Source organism: Capricornis sumatraensis, chromosome 12 (assembly GCF_032405125.1).
Source record: "Capricornis sumatraensis isolate serow.1 chromosome 12, serow.2, whole genome shotgun sequence".
Lineage (NCBI taxonomy): Eukaryota > Metazoa > Chordata > Mammalia > Artiodactyla > Bovidae > Capricornis > Capricornis sumatraensis.
Genome location: NC_091080.1, coordinates 28,856,819 through 28,882,811, shown reverse-complemented (window position 1 = coordinate 28,882,811; position 25,993 = coordinate 28,856,819). Strand labels below are relative to the sequence as shown.

General features: G+C 40.4%; 1 protein-coding gene across 1 annotated transcript in view; it reads left to right on the top strand.

Annotated features, from left to right (window-relative positions):
- CAB39L (calcium binding protein 39 like) overlaps positions 1-25,993 on the top strand; it is a 61,157-nt gene that overhangs the window by 18,658 nt on the left and 16,506 nt on the right. The window contains exons 4-7 of the mRNA XM_068984490.1: positions 3,549-3,667; positions 11,529-11,697; positions 16,894-16,953; positions 20,202-20,267. Of these exons, the coding sequence (XP_068840591.1) occupies positions 3,549-3,667; positions 11,529-11,697; positions 16,894-16,953; positions 20,202-20,267 (414 nt within the window). The remainder of the gene's footprint in view (positions 1-3,548; positions 3,668-11,528; positions 11,698-16,893; positions 16,954-20,201; positions 20,268-25,993) is intronic.

Here is a 25,993-nt window from a genome sequence, read left to right as displayed (position 1 = left end):
GTGCACTGGGAGTGTGGAGTTTTAGCCACTAGACCGCCTAGGAAGCCCCTCCCCATTTCCTTTTTTAAACCAGACTTAATGGAATTAAACTGTAGTTTTATCATTGTGTTTATATACTTTCATGTTTCCTTAATTTAGTTTAAAATGAGGTATTATGGGCATTTGTAGGAGCTGTGCGTAGTAGGAAAACCCTTGACTTAGATTTAGACTTGTTTATGGAGTCCCTGCTCTGCCATTTTGTAGTTAGCAACATAACCTCTTTGGGACTAAACGTTACCATCTATAAAATAGGAATAATATGAACTTACAGCATTGTTTTTAAATATTAAATTAAGTAAAATATACATACATATATGTGTTATGGAAGAACACTAAATACATATGCAAATATCTAGATGCCAAATAGTATATTCTCATCTTCTCTCCTTCTCAAACTTATGTTAAAGATAATCTGGTTTATTTTTGTTATAACCCTTGATGTCTGTTTCTTTGTTTATTATTTTAGTTTTAAACTTGGTTGGTGAGTGACCGTAAATGGGAAACTCCCCTGCTCTTAGAATATGGTGTTAGATTTCTATAAATCTATTGTTTTGTGTGTTTCCCTGAAAGCAGCAGTGTATTAAGCTATTATCATCATTAATTTAGCTTGAGTTAGTTTATGAGATTAACCTAATCTGCAGTGGGATGCTGGAAGGACTATGACCAAGGTTGGCTATGTTTTGAAGACTGAGTCAAGGGTGAAATATTGTTGGGTCTGGTGACCTTGTGAGGCCTTGAGCAACCACAGAATAGCATAGGCTCAAAGCGCTCGCCAAGAATTGAGGAGATGGGAGCAGACCGAAGAAAAACTTTGTATGTTTCACATCTTTGTGCTGCATTGACTTAGGTAACAAAAGAGGAACAGTAAGAAAGTTTACTTTAAAATTATTTGGGAATTAAGTCATTAAATTGCCTAAAAATGGACTTCTACATTATCAAGTAGAGTAAAATTTTACTCCCTAAAATCCTTGGAGAAAAATACTTATCTTTCTGAATATTTGAATTTTCCATGTAGCTGAAGATTAAGTTAACTCTTCAAATGGAGAGAGATAAGTAGATAAGTAGTACTTTTGTGGCTTACTTTACATTTTCTTTATAAAATGCATTGTAGACGTGCCTGTCCTCCAAAATGATGTACTAGATGTAATAATTTTCCCTGGTGACTCAATACTATCATTACGAAGGCTTGCTGTCATGATAATTGCAAGCAGTTTTTTTTTCCCCCAGCTTTATTGAGGTGTAGTTAACCAGACAGGTCTTGACTTTGTTCATTCAGTTGTCACCTAGAACATAGTTATAAATGAACGTGATATTCAGTAGGTGAGGCTGTCCTCCTCAGTCAAGCCCACAGAAGATAAATACTTATAAATGCTTCTTGGTTGAATGAATGAATGAAAAGCAGTTAAAGTTGAAAACAGTTTAGTTTTAAGCATTCCACTGATTACATACAGTATTTTCAGAAAGAATGCACCATTACGAGCATCATTAGACTACTTGCAGAAATGTACTATCCATTTCTATGGACTAGAAGTGTTAAAGATCAGCCTGCGGGCAGCAACTTTTCTTCTCACGCGTAAAGTATCCACATTAAAAAGTGCGTTTTGCATGTTAAGTCACTTCAATCATGTCTGACTCTGTGTGACCCCCATGGACTGTTGCCTTCCAGGCTCCTCTGTCCATGGGATTCTCCAGGCAAGAATACTGGGGTGGGTTGCCATGCCCTTCTCCGGGGAATCTTCCCACCCAGGGATCGAACCTGCATCTCTTTGCTTGTAAAATCTTTGGTGTATTTTTATAACAGGAAAGGAAAATTATTTCTTTAGGGATGAGCTGCAGCTTTTGCCAGATAGCCTAGAAAGATGGAACATTGCTTACAGAGAAAAACAGACCTTTTGTTTAGAAGACACCTACATGCGCTTTTTTGTTCACTGTGAAAAGTGAGGTCTCCAGGCAGGGTTGGGAAGGAAAAGACTGAAAGAAAAGAGCTTAGATTCCTTTTGCAGAGTAAAATAGCAGAAATTTGAGAAATGTCCTCTCATTGGCTAACTTTGATAGTAGAAGGAAATAGGAGATAGGAAAAGGGAATGGAGCAAGGGGGATTGAAGGCTCCAGAACCAAGACAGAGGAAGGGGCTTAAGGAAAGATGATCAGAAATGCTGAGGAATCTGTAATAATAGTGATGCGTGGGATTCAATTGGACGTTGTTTCTGCAGTGTGCTGTAATTACCCTTTGTTACCCTTAAACCCTTGATAAAAGAACTATGTACTAATAATATGTTGCATGAAGAGAAGAGGCAGTTTTCTGCACTTGAGATAAACTGTGTATAAAATAGCTGGTTGAGGAAATAACTGGTTGTAGAAGGCAAGACAATGAACAAGGGTTGAGAGGAGGTAGGAGCAGGGATTTGAACTCCAGAGCTGACAGCGGTGATGGTGGCCCAAGGCGTTGGTTTCCGTTGAGTAGCAGAGACTGACTCAGCAATCTGTGTGACAAGCCCACTTCCTTCTTCAGAAACCCGGAGGAGAGTAGTCCAATGGGGTGAGCGAAGAACTGGAAGACCCTGCTGTGATGTGAATAAGGGCTCATTAGAAGACAGACCTTTGGGTTACAATTTTTCAAAAAGAAAACTCATTACTTTATGACCATAAATTTTTCTCTAATCTTTTAAGCCTTAAAGATGCTGACAGAAAAAAAAAATTACTTCAGCGTATTCTTATGAGTTCCAAAAAAAAAAAGAGTTATGGCTGAGATTGCAAGCTGTCTGCTTTATGGGCTCAGGAACAAACTCAGAGCTATGGTGTTTGAGGTTTGGCCAGTATTCAAGACACAGCCTTAGACTCTTTGATGTTTTGAAATACAGTGTGATAAGAGATCAAAGGATGAAAACGTATTGTATGTAAGAGTCCATGCGTTCATTTTAAAGGCAGGTGTGCCTTGCAAAAATAGGGTGGATACAGTCAACTGTTCAGGTTAAATTAGAAGGCGGCTCCAAAATGCAGAAAACTTCCTTCTGTGATAATTTAATCACTAATGATTATTTCTTGCTCCATTAAAAAAAAAAAAAAGCAAAAAAAGCCCTCTAGAATCAGCTTCTCAATAAGCCAGGTTGTGGTCCTGTTTTTGAAATGTTCTATCCCCTTAAGATCTTTTTCTGTTCCCCAGCCTTAATTAAAAAGTGGTCCTCAACCTTTGGTTCTATTACTGTAAAAATAGAGATCATAAAGCCTTTAGACACAAGCTTTGACTGTACTTCGTGCATTTAATGATTTGAAATGCTTACTAGGTGTGTAGGGCATTGATTTTATTTGGCCTTGACTCTGGTTGTTTGTTTATTTTTGTACCTATCTTTAGACAAATGAAGTCAAAGAATGCACAGGTGGGAAAATATCGTATTAAATGGACTGAGTATGTGTGTGTTTGTATATAAACAGCTTTTGAAATAATGTACATGCCATACAATTCACTCATTTAAACTATACAACTTAACGGATGTTTGTTTATTTAACAGGGAAAAAAGGATGTGACCCAGATATTTAACAACATCCTGAGAAGACAGATAGGCACTCGGATTCCTACCGTGGAGTACATTAGTGCTCATCCTCACATCCTGTTTATGCTCCTCAAAGGGTAAGTGCATGCTTTCCTTTAAAGTCGGTTTGAGTTTGGGAAAGTTGTTAAAAGTAGATGGTATCAGCATCATTTGAGATATGATCAGTTCCCTTTTGGATTCATATTTGCTATGCTTGAAGTCAGCCCTCCAAATCTATGTCTCTGTGATTGTTCAGGCTGCAACAAAATGCTTCTAAGTAAAATTCCTTCCACCTACTGCCCCTCTTTCCTCCACTTTCCTTTCTTCTCTGCCTGTTACATTATAGCTTGCACTTCCCAGTCCACCCTCTTTCTGGCTGCCCACTTGCCCTCTTCGTTTCACTAGTGGCTCAGATGGTAAAGAATCTTCCTATGAGAGACCCAGCTTCAATCCCCAGGTTGGGAAGATCCCCTGGAGAAGGGAATGGCTACTCACTCCAGTATTCTCGTCTGGAGAATTCCATGGACAGAAAAGCCTGGTGGGATACAGTCCACGGGGTTGCAAAGCATCGAACACGACGGAGCAACTAACACTTTCACATTCACACTTTACCCTCTTTCCATAAAATTGAATCCCCTCATTGCAGAAATATACACAGACACGGACGCATACTTACAATATCCTCTCAATGGTTAGCTTCTACTCCAGTGACATGCTTTCATGTGGGGATAGAATAAATATCACTGTACATATACGGGACCACAGGGCAGCCGAAAACCTAAAGTCTAGTCGGATAACAAAATCCTCGATTATGACTCTTTTGTGTTTGCTCATTTACAGAGGTTTCTTGGGCATTGTGAGGCTACTCTAACTCCTAGGATCAGGAATATGAATGTAGCAGGGCTTGGGGATAGTAGCCTTTTGTCTTTGGTCTCCCCTTCTCTGTCTTTCTACTTTACCATTTTGAACTTCACATGCTATTCCATACCTAGTCCATCTCATCTGTTTTCAATTCCCAAGTCCTTGTGCATTTTAAAATATTTAATTGTATCAAAATAATACGTGCCACATACTTTAAAAACCAGATATAGGGACTTCCTTGGTGATCTGGTGACTAAGACTCCGCCTTCCCAATGCAGGGGGCCCAGATTCAATCCCTGGTCAGGGAACTAGATCCCACATGCTGCAGCTAAGACCCGGTACAGCCAAATAAATAAACCAGACACAACAACAAACAGCAGCTCTTTGCTTCTTCCTTCTCCATTCCTCAGTTCCATTTACCAAAGACAACCACTTTGATCTTTTTTATTTGTTCATCTGGTATTTACCTCTATATTATGAATTACGAGCTTTTCCTAAGTTTTGATTTGCCCATTTAAAAAAATATCTGTTAAATTTCTCATGGACTAGGTGACAATTTCGTTTTTCCACCACAACCACCACTACTCCATTTTCCTTCCCCTCACCCTCCCAATATCCTTTATCACAATTTTTTATTTCATTGAAAAGTCACATTTATATTATTATACCTATGTAGCATACTATTACTTTGTTTTTCCGTACAAAATATTGTTTTTACTGGAGAATTAAGTCTTTAAATTCTGGAAAGGGCAATATACTTGTATCATGTATTAGGGTAGTTTAAAATGATAAGAAACCTTAAGCTTTATAACAAATAGTCCCCACAATGTAGTGGCCCCACTACAAGATAACTGTATTTCTCACATAGTAGAGAACAGATGTTCTAGGTCAGCAGGGGTTCCTTCAAAGTGTGCTTCCTAAGATCACTTTGTTGATCGCCAGTTCAGCCCACAGGAAGGCAAAAACACTTGGGAGAATCTATGAGCCAGGCCTGGAAATGGCTTGTGTTACTCCCACTCACATTCCATTTGAGAGCACTTAGTCACTTGGCCTCTGAATTTTTAAGGGAACCTGAGAAATGTAGTGAGCACCCAGGAAGAAGAAGAGAAGGGATTCTGCAGACAGCTAACATTCTCTGCCCCTTGGTGTTTCTTTGAAAATGTATTCGCTTCCATATTCTCTGTCCTTACTTTCTAGACCTCCTGTTAGGCAAAGCAAAATCTCTGAGACTGATTTCTTAACTCTTCTGTTTTCTGTTTGTCTTTTTGTCTCACTAGTCAGAAGATGTTCTTAATTGTATCTTCCATTGACGATAAATTCAACTGAACTTTCAACTACCCTATTTTTAATTTATAAGAACTCTTTTTTGTTCTCTGATTATTCCTTTTTCTGGTCTCTTGCACTTATCTCTGTGACCTTGGGCAAGCCTCTGCAGCTTTCCACCAAGTCTCAGTTACCTTATTTGTAAAAAGTAAAATTTGTAATATTACCTTTGCACAAAATAATGTTACATTATATGCATTGTCAGACAGATTTTCATGTATAGTCAGGGTTCTGCTATTTATTTGCTAAGACTTTGGGCAAGTTACCTAACTTCCTTAATTCTTGATTTCCTCATTGCAATCTGAAGACAATAATAATACCTACTTCAGTAGGTCATTATGAGTCTTTTAGTGAGGTAGTTTCTGCAGAGTTTACTACTGAGCACATGGTACTCTACTTGGTAACTACTAGTCTAAGAAATTATTATTACTATCCCTCTTAAGAGCTGCAGTTCACACTGAATAAAATTTTGAACAAATATAATTTAGACCATACATCAGTGTCAGAATAATACTGTAAAGGAAGTGTTCATTTCCAGTTCAGGTATATCTACAAGATTTAATGGAGTATGATCCGCATACCTGGTCATTGGTGGAAAAGGCTGAAATGATCAATTGGTACTCCCATCTGGAGATTCTAAAATGTTAAGCTAAAGCATTTGACATCATCCCGTAGGAAATAGGAAGCCATTGGATTGTTTTGGGAGAAAAATATCAGATTTGTGTTTCAGCAAGTGAAGACAAATTAATAGTCATTTGAAGTTGGCTTGCAGGACTTCCCTGGTGGTGGAGTGGTTAAATTAATCTCTGGATTAAATGAAATCCAGGGATTAAATTAACTGCCAGTGCAGGCAGGAATCTGCCTGCTAGTGCAGGGATCCCTCCCATGTTCAATCCCTGGCCCAGAAAGATTCCATGTGCCATGGAGCAGCTAAGTCCGTGCGGCACAGCTGCTGAGCCTGCACGCCCTGGAACCTGTGCTCCGCAGCAAGAGAAGCCACTACAGTGAGAAGCCTGAGTGCTCGCTGCAACTAGAGAGCGCCCAGGCACAGCAATGAAGACCCAGTGCAGCCAAAAATAAATAAGTCGTTTCAAGTTCACCTCCTTCAAAAAAATAAAATGGAGTTAGCTTGTAAATAAGTGATCCCTTGACAATGCTGAAATATGTTGTCCTCCTAAAAATATGTTGGAGAGCACGTCAGCTGATGTGGAAGAGAAGTGGTGTGGATGGTTTAAAACGGTATCTTCCGCAGTGAGGTCATTATGTGAAAGGAGACACGCACCTCCACGAACTGCATTCTCGGAGTGGGAATTATTTGTTTGAAGGCTATCCTTTCTGTAGTTGCTGTCACTGAATAGCATTCAGATGATGGCAACCATCTCTATTATAATGATTCTTCCTTTATTTTGTAACCCAAACTTTAAACTCATTCCTTCACGTCCTGCTTTATAGACATCACTTATTGAGTGTTTGCTATGTGCCAGGTGTTACATTCAGTGTCTTTATTTATGCTGTTTCATTTAATCCTTCTAGCAATACTCTGAGGACTAGGTATTATCCTCACCATTTTACAGATGAGGAAATTGAAACTTAGAGTAAGGCTATTATTGCTCAAGGTTATATGTACAACTGAGTGACAGCCAATTTTTCAGTCCAGATCTGATTCTAAATTCCATCTTAACCACTAATACATCCTTAAAAAAGATTTGAAGCCCTTCAGATAGGAAGGGAGAGGGAATTATAGAAGACCCTGAGGACAGAGTAGACAAAAAGAAGCCTTAAATGGAACTACTGCACCTGAATCAGCTTTCCCCATTACCATTTTCTAGGTTAGCTTGAAATGCCTGGAGTTTAGCTAGACTTTTGGTAAAGGTCAGCATTTTTACTGAATTATCTCTTGCAAAGTTGCGCGAAAACTTAGAACATAACTTTACTGGTGCACTCATAAATCAAATAATGATGTTATTTAGGGATATGGTAGTAACATGCTATATTGGACCTAAGTTGAACCATAAAGAATTAAGACAGAAAGTTGATTCTTGTCTATCAAGGAGAATCATTTGGGTATGGGATACAAAACTTGGTAAAAGGATTTGGAGCCCAAAGTTTATGAAAAGATTATTTAAAAGGACTTTCTCACTTTAGACAAACTTTTTTCCTGGCCCATGCAAATGACATTCCAGGATACTGAGAGGATTTGAGAGTGAGGTTGCTAAACTGCTCTCACTGATCCATAAAGAGCCACTGCCAGTGGAAACTGTTCCAAGTCCAATATTAAAATAGTAAATTTCTCCTAATAATCTTATTTTTAAAAATTTTATTGCAAAACTTTTTTCAACCATATACAAAAGACAGAAGAAAGAAATCCCATGTCCCAACCTTCATAACCATTGATATTTTGCTGTGTTTTTTTCTCTATCTTCCCAACACCCCTCCCTTATTTTTTCTGTTTTTTTTTTTTTGTAGTATCATTATGAACTAGTGGACTTAATGTGTTTTCATACATCTTATATAATTGTACTTTTAATCAAGCATCAATTTTTTAAGTACATCTATATAAGATGTGTAAAAAAAACACTAGGAAAAGCTTTATAAAATATCTTTCAGCAAACACTTGGCCTCCTCAATATAATCAAGAAGTTTTGCTTCTAATCTAGAAACATTTGCTAACTTTAAAAATAGCAAGCTAACGCTGTCCACTGAAAAGGCCTAGAAGCAGTAACGACCCAATGTTAATGAGTATCCCTAGCATTCAGATTGTAGTTTCTAAGAACCATTTCTAACTAAAAGGAGCCAGAGTCCTTTGTTCAGTTCAGTTCACTTCAGTCGCTCAGTCATGTCCGACTCTTTGCAACCCCATGAATTGCAGCATGCCAGGCCTCCCTGTCCATCACCAACTCCTGGAGTTCACCCAAACCCATGTCCATCTAGTCGGTGATGCCATCCAACTATCTCATCCTCTGTCATCCCCTTCTCCTCCTGCCCCCAATCCCTCCCAGCATCAGGGTCTTTTCCAGTGAGTCAACTGTTCGCATGAGGTGGCCAAAGTATTGGAGTTTCAGCTTCAACATCAGTCCTTCCAATGAACACCTAGGACTGATCTCCTTTAGGATGGACTGGTTGGATCTCCTTGAAGTCCAAGGGACTCGCAAGTCTTCTCCAACACCACAGTTCAAAAGCATCAATTCTTCGGCGGTCCAACTCTCACATCCATATATGACCACTGGAAAAACCATAGCCTTGACTAGACAGATCTTTGTTGGCAAAGTAATATCTCTGCTTTTTAATATGCTATCTAGGTTGGTCATAACTTTCCTTCCAAGGAATAAGCGTCTTTTAATTTCCTGGCTGCAATCACCATCTGCAGTGATTTTGAAGCCCCCCAAAATAAAGTCTGACACTGTTTCCACTGTTTCCCCATCTATTTCCTGGGAGAAATATCAATAACCTCAGATATGCAGATGACACCACCCTTATGGCAGAAAGTGAAGAGGAACTAAAAAGCCTCTTGATGAAAATGAAAGAGGAGCATGAAAAAGCTGGCTTGAAGCTCAACATTCAGAAAACTAAGAGTCCTTTGTAGAAACAGCTAATTCCAGGTCTGTGTTAGGAAATGAACAGGATGGCCAGAAAGCAAGGAAGTGTTCACAAACTAGTGGGAGTGATGTCAAATGGACAGGGGTCCATCTGGAAAAGGCCACTTTTGTTTTTGATGCTTTTCCTAGTGCTGGCTGCCCTTGTTTCTTCTATCAGGAGCAACAAAAGTCATTTTTCTCCTTACATAATATAATCTGCATTCTTAAACTGAGATATTCTTGCACAGGATCTTTCTTCAAATCATTTTATATATACTATTTATTGTAGCTCACCACCAGATGAGATAAGTGCTCTTATACTTTGGCTTTTATTAAATTTGAAACAGATCTTCTGTGCTATTATTTGAATAAGCATGCATATAAAATAGTGTGCCTTCTCCACACTGACACAGTTAACTGTACAGTCCAGACTTCCCATGTGGTTTCCCAGATAGCTCAGTGGTAAAGAACCTGCCTGCCAATGCAGGAGATGCAGGAGACTCGAGTTCAATCCCTGGGTCAGAAAGATCCCCTGGAGTAGGAAATGGCAACCCATTCCAGTATTCTTGCCTGGAAAATTCCATGGAGAGAGGAGCCTGGTGGGCTACAGTCCATGGGGTTGTAAAGAATCGGATATGTCTGAGCGAGTGAGCATGCATGTGTGCATATGATCTAAACAGCAAATCAGAAGGAAGATATGGTTCAGTTCTATAAAATAATGATTTACGTTCATTGGAATAACTTTTATCAGCAACCTGCCACTAGGTTAGTTGTTGTGGAGAACATAGTGATTTGTCATGGTCCTTGTCCTTGAGACCCTTATCCACAAGTAGAGTAAAATAGATGAGGTAAATATTGATTCTTTACCAAACCTAAGGATATTAATGTTCTTGGGATTTGAAACTTAAGGTACTTAACTTATGGAGCACTTCTTTTTATAGCAAGCAATAAACTATCAAAAGGCAGTATCCTGGAGGATAGTCAGTTTAAAACATGTGAATTACAAGTTCCTTAAAGGGTACTGAGGAAAATTAGGAATTTCTTTATATAGCCCAATATATTCATAACTGTAAGAAGTTGTCAGCTCAGAGGAATGACCGTTCCTCTCTTGGGCACAAACTACTAAGATGGAATGACCGAAGTTCTGACCCAGAGTAGCATTTTGAAAAATACTCTCTTGGTTCTCAAGAATACGTAGTCTGTGCATCACAGATGGTTCTGATAAACTTCACCTAATGAAACAACAACAAAAAAGGAACTAATTATACACGAAAGTTGCGAGTAGAAACTTTTTTTTTCTATAGTTTCCATTTGATTAGTTAAGAAATGAGAATAGCTAGAGATCTACAAGCTCTGCTGACTCTTCCCCTGAACAATATCCGTGACCTGCCCGCAGTCCTCTGCTCTACTTCCGTCGCCCAGCCCAAGCCCCCGTCATCTAGCTGGGCTGCTGTTCCTCCGCACTAGCTAGTCTCCCTGGTTGCCCTTTAGCTCCACAGCCCATTCTTTTCTGTTTTACAGAATTCTCCACAGGGAGCCAGAATGATCATTGTTAAAGTATCTGATCAGCATTTTTAAAGTATCTGATCAGCTGTGTTAATTGCATATGTTAAACTCTGCGAAGGCTTCCTACCACACTTACTTGGCTTACAAAGCTGCTGGTTCTTTTCTTGGACCTTTTGCACTTTTAGTTCCTTTTCCTGGAATGCTTTTCTCCTTCCAGGACCACTTGGCCTAAAGTAAAACAAATTAAGGAGTCACACCCTCTAGCGCACCTATTTTATTTTCTTCAGTTTCATATCCCTGAAGTATATGAAATTATCTGGTCATTGTTTATAGTCTGTTTCTTCTCCCACCAGACGCATTTTCACTAAATTGTGAATGCTAGGAAGGCAGTGACCTTGTCTGCTGACTGTTTGTATCCCCAACAAAAGATACTGTTGTATCTTTTCTAATCAATTCCAAGATTTCTTTAAGTCTGTTGAACTGCAAACATTTGATATCGCTTCAGATGCCTTTGCTACTTTTAAGGTATCCCCAGCATCTGAAATAGTGCCAGGCACATTGTAGATATTAAGTAGGTATTCAGTGAGTGGTGTTTGAATGAACTGTGACAAATGGTACCTATGCTTCCATTAACAGCAGTATTGAAATGGTTCTTTTAATACATAGTTCTCTTTCTCTCCTGTTTGTGCTTTAGCTATGAAGTCCCACAGATCGCCTTACGTTGTGGTATTATGCTGAGAGAATGTATTCGACATGAACCACTTGCCAAAATCATCCTCTTTTCTAATCAGTTCCAAGATTTCTTTAAGTATGTCGAACTATCAACATTTGATATCGCTTCAGATGCCTTTGCTACTTTTAAGGTAATTCCCTGCCCCTACCCCCCCCCCCCCACCCACCCACCAGAATCAGCAGGGTTATTTAGTTTCAGTACTTAAGTCACTTGGCTCTAAGAGGCAGTTTAATTTTAAAAAGCAGAAAATTGTATTTGTTAGACCTGAGCATAGCCAACCATGTATGATATGGATCAGAAGAGAATTCAGTAAACAGAACACAGTCTACTAGACCCGTCTGTCACATTGTGGAAAGAGCAACTCAACACGCTTGTCATGGGGCTTCCCTGGTGGTCTAGTGATTAACAACCCACCTTGCAATGCTGGGGACTCTGGTGCAACCCCGGTTTGGGGAAGATGCCACATGACATGAGGCAACTGGGCACATAAAAAGTCTCACCTGGCCAAACAACAGTTGTACAGTGGCTACAGTTGAAGCCCCCGGGAGTCTATCCTAGAACACATGGTAAGAGGGACCTTGGTGTGTCAAATAAAAAGGACATTTAACACAAAGGACCGTTCCATTTCTTTCTAGCAAATATTTGTGCTGAAATAATTAAGGTGTTCTCTGTTAGTAAGTACTGTAGTGCCTTTTTTTCCCCCCTTTTCTATCTGATGACCCTTCGCCATCACAGAAGCAAGTTAGTTCCTTTTTTGAAAAGCCATCGATAAGATTTCACAAATAGCTGTACACCTACAGCAGCTTTAATGAAGGGGAGAAAAGCAAATTCAATTCAGCATTTATTTCTGAAAATTTCCCCAAAGATTTTTCAACATTTAATAGAATAAACAAATGTGATAATAATGTCTTGACATCATATGATCGACCCAATTTAACTTTCACCACAATATTGAAGCACAAAGATAAATTACAACAGTTTTGTTGAACTTATGTCTCTGAGAATCTAAATAACCTTAAAAAAAATAAACTTTCCTAGTATGCTACTGATATTGAAAATGCCAATTTTCTACATTTTACAAAAATGCTGTGGTCAATATAATGTAATGAACGCAAGTCCCTCTTTAAAAATCAATTAATTAATTTATTTTTGGCTGCGCTGAGCCTTCATTGCTGTGTGTGCAGGCTTTCTGTAGTTGCAGCTAGTGGGGGCTTCTCTTCCTCGTGGTGTGAGAGCTTCTCATTGGAGTGGCTTCTCTTGTTGATGAGCACAGTTTCTAGAGCTGGGGCTCAGTAGTTGTGGCACATGGGCTTAGTTACTCTGAGGCATGTGGGATCTTCCTGGACCAGGGATCGAACCCATGTCCTCTGCATTAGCAGGCAGATTCTTACCCACTAGGCCACTAGAGAAGTCCCACTTTTTTTTTTAAGTAACTGCTTTCAAAGGGATTTGTTAGCTTGATTGCTTGGCTGGTTTGGGCTTTTGTTTTTAACTTCCTAGGCTTAGCCTTTTTTTTTTTTGACCTGTAGGATGACTGTTCTTCAGTTTAATTATTGATGTTTTACCATTATTGGATTATATTTTCTCGTGGCCTTGTCTGCAAATTTTCCATTCCCCAGAAAGATTCCTTACAACCACAGTCTCTTCCATGCCCACCCTCCCTAGGAATTGACATGCTAAAAAGTGGTTTGAATTCCATCTCTGTCTGCACCTGATTTGCTGTATGTCCTTGAGCAAGTTAGTTAACCCTTGGGCCTCATTTTCTTCATCTGTGAGATGAGGAACATAATCCCCGTTTTTGCAGGGTTGTGCAGATTAGAAATAACCTATGTAAAGTGCAAAGCACACTCTCCAGCACATAGTAAATGCAGCTGCTGTGAGCTGCTGTGATCTTGGGTCCCTGCCATGGAATGTGTGTCTCTGTCATTTCACCCCGAGTTCTTCCAGGCTGTGCAGAATTCACTAAAATACCAATATCAATAATTTTTAGCATAAGACTTAGACCGTGCAGAAGCTAGTCCTGTCAAAACAGAATTGTTAGGAAGTGGGATGAAAGAATACACTATTTTGAATACTTTTTAAAATTTTTTAAATTTTTTAAAATTTGAATTTTAGTTTTCTTGGCAATTTCCTGGCTTTTTCCTTTTTTGGTAGAATCCTAGCTATTTTTTCTCCCACTCAGTTCTTTGATCTTTAATAATGCAACAGCTGTATTTGTCTATGTATTGTGTATATATACATGTGTGTATATATACATGTGTGTATATTATATAATAATTAATATATTATTATATGAATAATATAATATATTATATATATACACAGACACATATATATGAGATATTATAGAAAAATCCAAGTGAACGTTTTGGCCCACCCTATATGTGTATATGGGGGCTTCCCAGGTGGTGCTAGTGGTAAGGTACCCACCTGCCAATGCAGGAGATGTTAGAGACACAGGTTTGATCCCTGGGTCAGGAGGAGGGCATGGCAACCCACTCCAGTATTCTTGCCTGGAGAATCCCATGGTCAGAGGAGCCAGGCAGGCTGCAGTCCATGGGGTCACACGGAATTGGACACAACCGAAGCGACTTAGCGCGCATATGTGTATGTGGGGCTTCCCTGGTGGCTCAGACAGTAAAAAATCTGCCTGCTACGCAGGAGACCCGGGATCAATCCCTGGGGTGGGAAGATGCCCTGGATATGGTACAGTCCCTCCAGTTTTGCACTATTATGTGTATAAATGTGAGGATATATCTATGTATATACAATGTGTACACACTCACTTATTGTCTCTATCCACACACATATGTGCTGGAGGAATTTTTCCCTACCCTATTATATATTCTATCGTTGGATTTTAAAGTTATTTTTTCCCTTAGAATTTGAAGGAGCCGCTGCCCACAGAACCCCTCCTTATTCCTCTTTCTTTGTGTAACACTAATGTAGGGCGAATGGAAAACCTTCGCAGGCAGCACTTACCTGCCAGGTACTCTTTCCGGTGTCACCGTCGTTGCAGGTGTAGGGCCTGAGGCCACGGCAGATTGTGATCCTGTCCTCAAGGCTGATGACTGGCATCACAGATGCAGAGCTCCATGGGTGCAGCCATCCAGAGTGCCTGCTGCAGCCCATGCGGAGACCTTTCTAACCTGAGTCAGCTCAGAAAACCACTAGTAACGCTCAGGAGATTGGGGACGTGAAAACTGAGCATTCCAAATATCCACTTAGAAAAAGACTAGGGACTCCGAAAGGATGCTGTGGAACTAGGGGGTCCCTGATGTAGCAACTAGTTTGAATTTTGACTGGGATGAATTCCTTAGAGGGTTTTCCCATTTTAAAATCCCAGTTCCAGAACTGTACTGTTATGTTCTCCTGGGGAAACAAGTACATGTCTCCATTGATAGGTCCAGTGATCAAACAAGTTGTGACGATAAGTAATAGGAAATGAAGTTAATAGCCAGTTTCATTATTTTGGGGCTTGAAAATTGTAGTGCAAACTGATGAGGACCTACCGTATATCACAGGGAACTCTACTCAATACTCTGTAATGACCTATGTGGGAAAAGAATCAGAGAGTGGATATATGTGTACATATATAACTGATTCACTCTGCTGTACAGCAGAAACTGACACAACATTGTAAATCAATTATATGCCAATAAAAATTTTAAAGAAGAAAACTGTAGTGCAAAGTACTTTAAATATTTTACCTTTTATTGAAATAAAAATAAGTGGGTTTTATAATCCAGGACTCAGTGGCAACCTGGAGGGGTGGGATGGGATGGGATGGGAAAATGGGAGGGAGGTTCAAGAGAGAGGGGACATATGTATACCTGTGACTGATTCATGTTGATGTTGTAAAGCACAATATTGTAAAGCCATTATCCTCCAATTTAAAAAATTGTTTTAAAAAGAAGTGAGTTTTACCGTTGCAGCTGCCTTCTTTTTCTCTGTGAGGTTATGTTGTGTATCTTGTATATACTTTTAATTAAATTAAAAGTTTTAATTAAATATGTATTAAAGCATAAGAGTTTATTTTGGAAAACTTGAAAATTCATGTTGTTTTTAATTAAATTCTGCATAGTACCTAGGCAAGGCATTTAGCCTTTAACCATATTAAGAGGATTAGCTGGGGCTTGTTTTCTTTTGACATCAAGGTGACTTAAGGTTATAATTTAGGTGTGAATTTCCAATCAAACGTTCCTTTATGCTTTTGTTCAGTTTCCAGGGAGTTAGGTCTATAATTAGATCAGGCTACTTGTCCTCAACTTTGAAAGGGTGCATTGTGCTACTTAGTAACTGCACAACACTTCACAGCCCACTAACCCAAGTGCAGGACTAGGACAATGCTGAGATAAATGTCATTCTTGTGGGACTTCCCTGGCGGTCCAGTGGCTGGGACTCCACACTCCCAATGCAGGGGCCCAGATTCTATCCCTGGTCAGGGAAGTAGATCCCACATGCCATAACTAAGAGTTTGAATGCTGCCACTAGAGATCCCATGTGCCACAACTAAGACCCAGTGCAGCCAAATAAATAAGTGAAATAAACATAGTTTTTTAAATGTCGTTCTTGTGCTTCCGAGAATCCTGCTGCTGCTGCTGCTGCTGCTGCTAAGTCGCTTCAGTCGTGTCCGACTCTGTGCGACCCTATAGACTGCAGCCCACCAGGCTCCCCCATCCCTGGGATTCTCTAGGCAAGACTACTGGAGTGGGTTGCTATTTCCTTCTCCAATGCATGAAAGTGAAAAGTGAAAGTGAAGTCGCTCAGTCGTGTCCGACTCTTAGCGACCCCATGGACTGCAGCCTACCAGGCTCCTCCATCCATGGGATTTTCCAGGGGGCCCCTCCATTTCAAAAGTGATTAAGAAGAAAACTAAAGGTCAATCATTGAAAATCTGTTACCTTGTGAGATATGGTTTTAGTCCATTCAGAGTTTTTTGCTTTTAATAGTTATTAATGACATTTTAAAAGATCATCATAAGCTTTATTTGAATATTTATTGTATCATATTTACAATGTATAGTTATGGGCTTGAAGAAATATAATGTAAGCTTGTCTCTTTGGTGACATTTGTTTCACTAGTTAAATTATTTCTATAATCTAACAATGATGAATTTAAAGCACTCTTTGTTGTTTTTACCATGAAACAAATTGTATTTCACACCTTAAACTAAGAAATGGAAATAATTCTGGGATGTAAATGAAAATATTCCAAAATTGTTGTGCTTCAAATTAATTGACTTAGAGAATCTTAGAAGAAAAGAATAGATTTGTAAAATTTATTACCTATAATAATTTTGTTTCATTGACTGTTCTTTTTCTAGGATTTACTAACCAGACATAAAGTGTTGGTAGCAGACTTCTTAGAACAAAATTATGACACTGTAAGTAGAAGTCATTTTTAAGTCTCTATCTCCTTCTTCCTTTCTCTCTCTCCTTCTTAGATCTCTTGCCCTTACTTCTATTTATGAGAGAAGTTGAAACCAACCATCCACCCCCTTGGTTTATTACCAGAAGTCAGATCATTAAGAAACTATGAAAAATAGAGGATAGCAGGAGATCAGGGCGTCCTTGTTTTTCTTATCTCTCCCTGTTGTGCTCTGGAGCTCCAGGAAACAACTAGCACCAGCTCACTTTGACCTTGACTTAAGAGCATCCATGTTGCCCTTAAGAGGCAGTGTATATGTATGTGCCAAGTCCCTTCAGTCATGTCCGACTCTGTGCAACCCCATTATAGCCCACCAGGCTCCTCTCTCCATGGGATTCTCCAGGCAGGAATACTGGAGTGGGTTGCCATGCCCTTCTCCAGGGGATCTTCCCACCCAGGGATCAAACCCATGTCTCTTACGTCTCCTGAATTGGCAGGCGGGTTCTTTACCACTCGTGCCACCTGGGAAGACCCAGAATACTGGAGTGGGTTGCCATTCACTTCTCCAGGGGAATCTTCCTGACCCAGGGATCGAACCCAGGTCTCCTGCATTGCACCAGAAGCTTTACTCTCTAAGCCATATAGGGCACCCTACCCTTAATAAAATGAATCCTTTTACATGGTTGATAACTAGTTTCACTGACTAGTAGAAATACCAAAATATACATCTGTCTTCCAGCTCCCTTCTCTAAGGGTGAATCCGTCTCATCCTTTTGATAATCAGCTATCATTGTTACTGACCAAACTTACCCAGCATGCAGCAAAGCCAGTCTGCTGACACCGGGTTGTGGTGAAGGAAAGTCCAGCATTTACTGCAAGGCAATAAATGCTCAAAAGACTCAAATCCTGAATAGTTTTCCAGGAAGGGGTGAGGGTTGTGAGTGGACCGTCTTCTGACTGGTTGGTAGTAAGGTGACAAGGTGGTATATCAGGGGTTAACATCATCAACCCTTTCGTTTCAACCAGTATGAGGTCTTCGTACTTGTAGTCAGTATACGGTTAACTTCTTCCACCTTGTGGGGATTTCAGTCTCTCTTAAACAACTCAAGAATATGACTCAGGATATTATCTATAGACTTTATGGAGGAACTGAAGATCCCTGACTTTGTTTTTGGCTAAACTATTACTGTTTTGTCTTGCTTGACTGTTGTCCTTTGTTTCTGCATTTTCTCACTTCTCTGATTAAATTTGCTCTTTGGAATCTGGGCCTTGGAGGGTAAACATTTCCTAGAAACAAGAAGTGGGAGACTCGGGAAGGTACATCCCTGGGATTGCCCTCAGGGTCCTGCTTGGTTTCATCATGTAACTCTTCTAGGAAGCTTTCCCTAACATATACCCTAACCCCCTCACCCCCAAACACACACAAACACACACACACACACTCTCTCTCTCTCCCCCTCCCATTCTCCTTCTTTCTCACACGTTTTCCACATTTATAATATTAGTATGGTATGTCTTTATATCTTTCTGTCTGGTTCATAAGCTCCCTGGGAGGCAGAAACCTTATCTGTCAAACACAGGGGTTCAGAATGCAGTACAGATTTATGTCCAGTTGCTTTGCTTCAGAATCCTGCTGTATCTCTTACTAATTATGATTCTGAACAAGTTATTTTGCCTACTAAAAAATGAGGATATTAATAATAGCTACTTCATAGGCTTGTTGGAGGAATTTGACAAAATTTAAGGTTTTGGGGATAGCACCATGGATTAATTTTTATCATGATTACTTACATCCCTAATACCTAACTCAGTACCATATATTTGGTGGTGTTAAATGAACATTGACTAAGCAGACCCAACCAAGAGCTGCTATGCTTTTGCTAAGTGTATCAGCAATAGAAACAGCATTCTGTTCAGTTCAGTTCAGTCTCTCAGTCGTGTCTGACTCTTTGCGACCCCATGAACCACAGCACGCCAGGCCTCCCTGTCCATCACCAACTGCCAGAGTCTACCCAAACCTATGTCCATTGAGTCGGTGATGCCATCCAACCATCTCATCCTCTGTCGTCCCCTTCTCCTCCTGCCCTCAGTCTTTCCCAGCATCAGGGTCTTTCCCAATGAGTCAGGTCTTTGCATCAGGTGGCCAGAGTATTGGAGTTTCAGCTTCAACATCAGTCCTTCCAGTGAACACCTAGGACTGATATCCTTTAGGATGGACTGGTTGGATCTCCTTGCAGTCCCAGGGGCTCTCAAGAGTCTTCTAAAACACCACAGTTCAAAAGCATCAATTCTTCGGTATTTAGCTTTCTTTATAGTCCAACTCTCACATCCATACATGACCACTGGAAAAACCATAGCCTTGACTAGACAGACCTTTGTTGACAAAGTAATGTCTCTGCTTTTCAATATGCTGTCCAGGTTGGTCATAACTTTCCTTCCAAGGAGTAAGTGTCTTTTAATTTCATGGCTGCACTCACCATCTGCAGTGATTTTGGAGCCTAGAAAAATAAAGTCAGCCACTGTTTCCATTGTTTCCCCATCTATTTCCCATGAAGCAATGGGACCGGATGCCATGATCTTCGTTTTCTGAATGTTGAGCTTTAAGCCAACTTTTTCACTCTCCTCTTTCACTTTCATCAAGAAGCTCTTCAGTTCTTCTTCACTTTCTCAAATTATCCAAAGACTAATAGCTACCAGCAAGACTACATAAATGCATTTCTTTAAAAATGGCATAAAATGAGTTATCCTGCAGCGTATTAGATGAGTTAATCGATGGTTTCTTCAGGACTTCCCTGGTGTTCTAGAGTTAAGAATCTGCCTGCCCATGCAGGCAATATGGGTTCCATCCCTGGTCTGGGAAGATCCCACATCTGAGGGACAATCAAGCCCATGCACCGACACTACTCAGCCCACGCACAGCAGCAAAGACCCTGCACAGCCAAAAATAAAACAGATGTTTTCGTCAAAGTGATTTATTGGGAAGACTCAATTACTCCATTTTTCTACTCAATTTCTAATTTGCAGAACAGAGGGAAGCATGTCTTTGGTATCACCCGCCTCCTCGTCCCCCAGTATCTCTATGAGTAAGTGAGGATGGAGAAACGGGGAAGCCTCCCCGTGGACAAAGGCAATCCGCCCAGAGATACACAGCACAACCGCTGGGCTGGGCTGAAGGACTGGGGATTTACTTCTGAAGCAAACAGACTTAATGCAGAGAAATCACTGCTGGGTTTACATTCTTAATATTTCTTTTCTTTTCATTAGATTTTTGAAGACTATGAGAAACTGCTTCAGTCTGAGAATTATGTGACTAAGAGACAATCTTTGAAGGTAATGTCAAATTTCTTTAGATTAGAGTCTCCAGAAGTTGACATTCTTGTTCCTAAATGACTGGTTTAATAGTGGACAAGTAGGAAATTCTCTGGTGGTCCAGGGGTTAGGACTCTGAGCTTCCACTGCAGAGGTCAGGTGTTTGATCTCTGATCAGGGAACTAAGATCCCTCAAGCCATTTGGCACCACCAAAAAACAAACCAAAAAATAGTGGGCAAGGAAATACAGAAAAATTATTCTCTTTTTTTTGTAACTTGAGAAGTATTTTCTGTGTTATGACTGTGTGTATTGGTCACTCAGCCGTGTCTGACTCTTTGTGACCCCATGTAGCCAGGCTCCTGTGTCCATGGAATTCTCCAGGCAGGAATACTGGCGTGGGTTGCCATTTCTTTCTCCAGGGGATCTTCACTCAGAGATGGAACCTGGGTCTCCTGTATTGCAGGTGGATTCTTTACCATCTGAGCCACCAGGGAAGCACATGTTGACAGTACTTTGTAGCAAAACAAGCTAAGTGCCCTGCTTCAAATACTTTTTGGAAGTAACAGTAAAAGTATTAAGTACAGCGTAAGCACAGGATGAGGAGTCTGTGTTTGTATGTAACCAAATAGCATTTGTGCTATGAGATTCTGTCCGACGAAATGCCTGTCCCTCATCAGACAGGGACCCGGCAGAGTAGAGCCACATCCGTCTATGAGGGATCTCCCCTTCCTCATTGGAGAGGTGCCTGGAGGCAGTCCTTTTGCCCACATGAAGAGGGACAGCTCCTGAGGGAGTGGGCATTGGCTGGAACTGTATCTCTGCCCTTCAGATCCTACTCAGAGCTTCAAAAGAAGGTTTTTGGCAGATAATAATTTGATGTCTTTTGTCAAGCCGTTTATATGATGCTTGAGCTTACTCAATATTATTTTATATTATTATTTCTAAAATATATTATTTTTATATTATAGAACAGTGCATTTGTTTCTAAATGTTGGATACAGTTTTAAGCTCAACAGATAAATCTATATATTATTACATATTCATATTCTATATATTATTTCTAAAATATATTGTTTTTACATACTGACATTATAGAACAGTACACTTGTTTCTAAATATTAGATGCAGTTTTAAGCTAAAGCAATAAATTAAATCTGCCTTGTAGCACACATTTGTCAGTTCACTGTCCCCGTGGCTGTGTCGGCCTTGACCATGCTCCCCTGTACCTGCGCCCTTGCTGCTCCAGCTTTACCCGTTGAGGGGGAGATCAGGGGACTATTTCCAGCCAGTCATTCAGCACTCTTGATTGAGTTTCTCCTTGTGGAAAAACCCATACATTGTGATCCACATTGAAAAAAACATACCATGGGTACGCTGCTCTCTGTACTGGAGGTGAAGTAATGAGACGGAACTTCAGGCAAAGGCCATCAATGCTGTGTTCTCCCATGTCCAGAAAGCTTGTTAAAAGCAGTTGAAGGGGCTTCCCCGGCAGGTCCAGTGGTTAAGAATCCACCTCGACGTTCAGGGGACATGGGTTCAATCCCTGGTCAGGGAACTAAGATCCCGCATGCCATGGAGCAACTAAGCCCGCACACCTGCAAGTACTGAGCCCACACTCCATACCTAGGGTCAGTGTGCCACAGTGAAAGATCTTGCACGACATAACTAAGACCCTATGCAGCAAATAAATAAATCAATTAAAATATTTTTTTAAAAAGAAGCAGTCAAAGATGAGAGTACATCCTGTTGGGATAGCCATGTACTGAAAGAGTCAAGCCAGGGAAACTCTGTGTTGCAGAGGTGGAGGACTTTGGAACAGGAAACAGAGGTGACAGTGCTCTAAAGGGCCAATGTACAGCTAATCTCTCATGAATTTTCCAAGTCCTTCCTCTTTTTAATGAGCATCTGTCAGATACTGGACCAAAGTAGAGAGGTTGATGTGAACTAAGATGCTTGAACAAGTTTGGATCAAGAAAGCTGGGGTCATGGGCTTAGAGTTGATCCTCGCGCCATTTCCCACAGTGATGAGAACTTGTGGCAGATTTTTCTGAGATTGACAGTCTCTAGGGCTTTAGGCAAAGTTATAAAGCTGACGTTTTTTTTACCCAGATATCTCCCTTCTTGGACTTCTTCCTGCTTTTCTTTCCCACTGTCCTGTCATCCCGTCAAATGCATGTGCCCTCATTCTCTTCTCAGGATGTTTTCAACCCCACCTGGTCCTGTTCACTTGTTAATATTTGTAAAATGGTTAGAGCAGAACCCATCAAATGGTAAGGGCTGGATATATTTGCTAAAGAAAATTGAAGTAAATTTCATTAATAAATATTCTTCATCATTGTCCCCAGAGTTCAGTCTCTGGAAGGCACTGATCTATTCTAAATAAATAATTGGGACTAGGGTATGAGTTAGAGGGCTTCCCAGGTGGCTCAGTGGTAAAGACGCTGCCTGCCACAGCAGGATATGCATGAACAAAGCTAGTGGAGGTGATGAAATTCCAGTTGAGCTGTTTCAACTCCTAAAAGATGATGCTGTGAAAGTGCTGCACTCCATATGCCAGCAAATTTGGAACACTCAGCAGTGGCCACAGGACTGGAAAAGGTCAGTTTTTATTCCAATTCCAAAGAAGGGCAATGCCAAAGAATGTTCAAACTACCGCACAATTGCACTCATCTCACAAGCTAGCAAAGTAATGCTCAAAATTCTGCAAGCCAGACTTCAACAGTATGTGAACTGTGAACTTCCAGATATTGAAGCTGGAGTTAGAAAAGGCAGAGGAACCAGAGACCAAATTGCCAACATCCATCGGTCATCGAAAAAGCAAGAGAGTTCCAGAAAAACATATATTTCTGCTTTATTGACTATGCCAAAGCCTTTGACTGTGTGGATCACAATAAACTGTGGAAAATTCTTCAAGAGATGGGAATACCAGACCACTTACCTGCCTCCTGAGAAATCTGTATGCAGGTCAAGAAGCAACAGTTAGAACTGGACATGGAACAACAGACTGGGTTCAAAATTGGAAAAGGAGTATGTTAAGGCTGTATATTGTAACCCTGCTTATTTATTTTATATTCAGAGTACATCATGAGAAATGCTGGGCTGGAAGAAGCACAAGTTGGAACCAAGGTTGCCGGGAGAAATATCAATAACTTCAAATATACAGATTATCCCACCCTTATGGTGGAAAGCAAAGAAGAACTAAAAAGCCTCTTGATGAAAGTGGAAGAGGAGAGTGAAAAAGCTGGCTTGAAACTCAACATTCAAAAAACTAAGATCATGGCAGCCAGTCCCATCACTTCATGGCAAATAGATGGGGAAACAGTGGAAACAGTGAGAGACTTTATTTTGGGGGGGTTCCAAAATCATTGCAGATGAAATTGAAAGAAGCTTCCTCCTTGGAAGAAAAGCTATGACCAACCTAGACAGCATAATAAAAAGCACAGACATTACTTTGCCAACAAAGGTCCATCTAGTCAAGGCTATGATTTTTCCAGCTGTCATGTATGGATGTGAGAGTTGGACTATAAAGAAAGCTGAGTGCCAAAGAATTGATGCTTTTGAACATAGTGTTGGAGAAGACTCTTGAGAGCCCCTTGGACTGCAAGGAGATCAAACCAATCAATGCTAAAGGAAATCAGGCCTGAATATTCACTGGAAGGACTGATGCTGAAGCTGAAACTCCAGTACTTTGGCCACATGATGCAAAGAACTGACTTCCTTGGAAAAGCCCCTGATGCTGGAAAAGACTGAATGCAGGAGGAGAAGGGGATGATGGAGAATGAGATGGTTGGATGGTGTCATCAACTCAATGGACATGAGTTTGAGCAAGCTTTGGGAGTTGGTGAGGGACAGGGAGGCCTGGTGTGCTGCAGTCCATGGGGATGCAAAAAGTTGGACATGACTGAGCGACTGAACTGCACTGGGTTTGATCCCTGGGTCAGGAAGATCCCCTGGAGAAGGAAATGGCAACCCACTCCAGTGTTCTTGCCTGGGAAATCCCATGGACAGAGGAGCCTGGTGGGCTATACTCCATGGGCCCGTAAAGAGTTGGACACGACTGAGTGACTGATCACACACACACACGTGTATGAGTTAGACTTTTTCCTACCAGGATGCATTTGCATTTAAAAATCCAAGCCTCTTCACCCAGTAGATGTATGATTAGTACAACCCGTAATATACATTTGGTGGGTAGCAAAGGTGAGAAAGACACATTTCTCACCACCCTGCTCTCTATCATCCAGCTTCTCTTCCTCTTTTTCCATGGTTCTGCAGCTGAAGACCTCAGCACTGTTCCCAGTGACTCTGGCAAAGAGCATCTGACTTTGTACAGTATCTGGTATAGAAAGTCTCCTTTAAACTCTCCCTTTTTCGGAACTTCCCTTGCTGTCCAGTGGTTAAGACTTTGCCTTTCAATGCCGGTGGTGCAGGTTCGATGCCTGGGTCAGAGAGCTAGTTCCCACATGCTGCAACTAAATATCCTGCATGCCACACAAGACCTGGCACAGCAAACAAAGGCATTAAAAAAAAAAAAAAGCTCTTTCCTTTCAAACTGATTGTTACCTGCTTATTTACAGATGCCCCAGCCCACTCACAAGGTCTCTTTCTTGTTCATTATTAATCCACCCACACATACTACATGAGCCACCATTTCTGCCTAAAATCCTTTACAGCTGACTGTCTCACCAATATTTGACTTACAACGTAGTAAAACCGAGCATTGGTCAGACATTGAAAAGCACTGGTAAAAGGCAGATAAAGCATATCAAGAATGTAAAAATTGTTCAAATCATTATTGAAGATATCCTTTTCGAATACTAGATTCTAGGTAGAGGTATTGCTTAGATGGTCTTGTATCACTCTATTCAAGGAATGAACTCCTTAGATATTGTTTGCTCTTGTCTTCAACCGAAGAACATGGTTCTGGAGAATTCCCCCATGCGCTGGTGGGTTTTCCTTTGGGAAATTAGATCTGTGGTAGCAGTGTGTCCTGTTTTGATGTAACAATGTTTATATCTCTGGATTCTGTAGTATTTTGTGATATTTCATAATTTTAGAAAACAAGAGAGGTTAGATTATTGTAAGTGTATTTACTCACAGTACCATGTAATATACTGAAAACTAGGCTATCTTCTGATTCCAAAGTATTTGCTACCTGCTGCTTATTGTTAATCATATTCTAAATTTTTTGAACTATCTTGAGGTGCTTAGATTCTTGGTGTGAATAAAAAGAAATTAACAGAAATTCCTTTCACTCAGGTGACACAGCTTAGGATTTATTTCTTATCTTCTTCAGAGGCCTGGTATTTAATTACTAGCAGGAAAGATTATAATTCAGAAGAAGCTTGGTGGAATTTTGGATTTGGGGATGGCTCTGATATAAGCGTCTGATTGCAGAGTTCCAGAGAATAGCAAGAAGAGATAAAGCCTTCTTCAGCGATCAATGCAAAGAAATAGAGGGAAAGAACAGAATGGGAAAGACTAGAGATCTCTTCGAGAAAATTAGAGATACCAAGGGAACATTTCATGCAAAGATGGGCTCGATAAAGGACAGAAATGGTCTGGACCTAATAGAAGCAGAAGATATTAAAAAGAGGTGGCAAGAATACACAGAAGAACTGTACAAAAAAGATCTTCACGACCCAGATAATCACAATGGTGTGATCACTCATCTAGAGCCAGACATCCTGGAATGTGAAGTCAAGTGGGCCTTGGAAAACATCGCTATGAACAAAGCTAGTGGAGG